This window comes from Dendroctonus ponderosae, unplaced genomic scaffold (genome assembly GCF_020466585.1).
Source record: "Dendroctonus ponderosae isolate FM_Combo_2020 unplaced genomic scaffold, Dpon_F_20191213v2 Dpon_F_20191213_6, whole genome shotgun sequence".
Classification (NCBI taxonomy): Eukaryota; Metazoa; Arthropoda; class Insecta; order Coleoptera; family Curculionidae; genus Dendroctonus; species Dendroctonus ponderosae.
Window position 1 is genome coordinate 2,966,879 of NW_026018814.1, and position 2,940 is coordinate 2,969,818.

Below are 2,940 nucleotides of genomic sequence, written 5' to 3' on the forward strand. Positions count from 1 at the left end.
AATTTTGTTTAACACCCATTCTTCAACTTCTGTTTTATCTATCGCATCACCAGCACGATTCACTCTGTTCACTAATTCGACTAGATCACGTATTTCTTTTTGTAAATTACCCAGTCAGAGGTCTCAAAAGAAGTTGACCCCATGACTTTTCACCAACATTGTAAAATGTTTCATCTTGTAAAAGTACCTTGCAGCAATCTTTTACGATGTTTAATACATACATCCGTCAGCGTACTGAAAACAATTAAACGGCGCAGAGCAGATCGAATACCAAAATTCAGGTGTTCAGATTATACATATCATATCATTTTACACAATTGATCAATTCGGATTATAGAGTATGTAGTTCGGATTATAGGGAGTACGGACTATTCATACAATAATGTAATGTATTTTATAAAAGTATACAAGGTGTTGTTGGAAATGTGATAATGTGGGAAATACCAGTTTTAAATAGTCCCACGGATTTTCAATAAAAATCCATTGAATTCGAGTAGTTATCCGTATATCGGAGCATTCAGCTCCAAATCCACAGCGTTGCTCACGATGTCAGTTTGATATATATATATATATATATATCAACACTTATTGACCGTTGGAAACCAGCGCAAATCGGCTGGCGTTTGACTGCTGAGGCGCACGGCCCCACTACTTACCTCCCCTACACTACTTCTAACTTGTGTGTTTGTTTCGGGAGAAAACCGCATGATGACGCTAGCTTACGGCTGCATATCGGCGATCTCTCTACTAATCTCTGGTTCAGAAACTCCAACAGAAAGGTAAAAACGTGCATGAGTAGCAGTCGTAGGCTTGCAATTTCAACTGCCACGTGCGCAGATTTGGTCAACTGTAACTATCAATGCCCTTGGTAACCAATAGAATGGCCTGTTTTAGCATGAACCTTGACGACCTGAGCCGAATATTCCCCACTGCGCCTGGACTGGACGACTTGGGCCGCTTGGGGATGACGTTAGGCGCCTACGATCGCGACAGCTGCGGATCGCTAGAGTTCTGCGACTACTACGCTACTATGCAGCGTCGCCCAGGTAACTGCTGCAGCCCATGGGTGCCAAATCGACCAAAGCAATTTTCAGAGGAGAGTGGTGAGCTGACGCCCGTTTCCCACGACTCCGAAATGGAGCACAGCGATTTCTCGCCGCCTCCTGACTTCGACAATACGCGCACCATCACCAGTGCCATGGTGGACAACTGCAACTCGCTGCGGTCCAACTTGGGTGGCTATGCGGGCCCCATTGTGCCATCTAGCGCCAACGTGCTCCTCTACAGCAACGACCTGGAGGGGCGCAAGGTGTCCAACATCAAGCGGGCTCAGTCGCTCTACAGCAGGAAAACCGACGACACCATCGACATCAGGGACTTGGTGAAAGATTTCGACAAGGAAGCGTCCAACTGCAACATGGCCAATGTGGGAACGAAGAAATGGACCACCAGCAAGGAGCGGTTCTTTGACATCACCAAGAGCGACAACATCGACTTGGGGCGCAACCTCAATACGGGGACGATTAAGAAAGTCGAAAAGGATCGCACGGATTTCACCGGGAATCCGGGCTCCATTCTGGTTAGGGAAGGGTACATCGAGCCTCCCCGCGTGTCCAAAGTGAGCAACAGTCAACTGGGAGCTGCAGGCGCCTTTAGAAGAGCTAGCGATGTACCGATGCGGAGCAAAAACCTCCAAGATGCCAGCACGGCCAGACAGGACGAGCCATGGAGGGGCAGGCCTCAGTTTGTCACCCAAATGTCGCAGCCCTGCAGCGAAACTCACAGACCGTCGGGCAGCATGCCGAGGAAAACGTCTTTAACCACGGAACTGGTAAGGCTTCAGGCAGTTGGCGAACAAGGTAATCGCTGTTTTTGCATTAGGCTACCAGGAACGCACGATTTACCACCACTAAAGTGGACGAGGCTGAGCATGCGGCTTCAGTGGGAAGCTGCCAGAAGCGCGCGGCCACTGCCCATGTCCCCAGTCTAGAGCCGGAGATGCTGTTTAAGAGAAAGAATCGAGACGATGCGACTGATTGTGAGTAGTTTGTTAAGTTTATCAATTTGTCAGTATTATAGTCAAATTCAATGTCCCACAGAGTATTAGGGGTGTATGAGTTCTTGCAAATAAAACCATTATCACAGAGTGACAGGCAGGTGAAACAGACTTGCAAAACGCACCATCAAGCAAACCCAAACTATATTTTTATTGACATTTTTGACAAATTACAGACTGACTTTGTTTGCCATTGCAACCTTTTAAAGTGTCCCAATTCGCAGCAAACCCATCAAGCTAATTTTCATAAAGTAATATGAACTCATAGCGGGCGGACAACGGTCAGAACACGGCACTAATCCAACTGCATCTCGTCGTCATCGTCCTTCTTTTTGGACTCGTCTTTAGATTCGGCCTTCTCCTTGGCATCAGCTTTTTCCAGTGCCTTCACGAACTCTTGCATGTTGCCTGAAGCGGCGGCCGCCACAGCTTCGGGATTTACCGCGAGCTGCGATACGACCGGACCGAGTTGGCCCGATTCCAACGCGCTAGAAAACTGCGAGACCGCCTAGATCGCAGCATAGATGCAACAATGAGAGCTTGTTGGTGGATTAGCGCTTTACTTACCTGCTGAAAATGAGGAGAACTCAATGTGGTCTTCAGGGCCTCTTGAGAAGCGGTCCCAATAGGCGGCAGGTGGTCTTGCAGCTGCTGCAACGCATCCGGATTATCCACGATGCTAGACAGAGCGGTTCCTGTTAAGGTAGACGATAAATCCACTGAAAAATCACATTGGGCAATGATCAAAAACTGTTAGTATTTGCGAGGAAAGAAACGCAGTGCCGACAATAGCGCCCCATACACGGGCAGATTATCCGTACAGTTCAGATACGTAGATATTTGATTCGACAGATCCAGATCGGACGAATTAAATCTTTTCCTGT

General features: G+C 47.7%; 3 protein-coding genes across 6 annotated transcripts in view; 2 read left to right on the plus strand and 1 right to left on the minus strand.

The window, feature by feature from the left end:
- LOC109536290 overlaps positions 1 to 2,150 on the plus strand; it is a 16,865-nt gene extending 14,715 nt beyond the window's left edge. The window contains exons 4-7 of one of the 2 annotated variants that reach the window (XM_048667692.1): positions 895 to 1,046; positions 1,095 to 1,831; positions 1,882 to 2,038; positions 2,100 to 2,150. In XM_048667692.1, coding sequence (XP_048523649.1) covers positions 895 to 1,046; positions 1,095 to 1,831; positions 1,882 to 2,038; positions 2,100 to 2,101 — 1,048 coding nt within the window. In that variant the 3' untranslated portion in view covers positions 2,102 to 2,150. Of the gene's footprint in view, positions 1 to 894; positions 1,047 to 1,094; positions 1,832 to 1,881 lie in introns of both variants that reach the window. The other variant, XM_048667691.1, reaches the window with a different exon arrangement.
- The window catches only part of LOC109536229 (inositol hexakisphosphate and diphosphoinositol-pentakisphosphate kinase), a gene marked incomplete in the record, with an annotated part of 23,906 nt that overhangs the window by 19,476 nt on the left and 1,490 nt on the right, over positions 1 to 2,940 (plus strand).
- Positions 2,184 to 2,940, minus strand: part of LOC109536293 (proteasomal ubiquitin receptor ADRM1 homolog) — a 9,846-nt gene continuing 9,089 nt past the window's right edge. For 2 of the 3 annotated variants that reach the window (XM_019902447.2, XM_019902448.2), the window contains exons 7-8: positions 2,624 to 2,775; positions 2,184 to 2,564 (exon numbers count right to left, since the gene is read on the minus strand). In XM_019902447.2, the coding sequence (XP_019758006.1) occupies positions 2,352 to 2,564; positions 2,624 to 2,775 (365 nt within the window). In that variant the 3' untranslated portion in view covers positions 2,184 to 2,351. The remainder of the gene's footprint in view (positions 2,565 to 2,623; positions 2,776 to 2,940) is intronic. The other variant, XM_019902449.2, reaches the window with a different exon arrangement.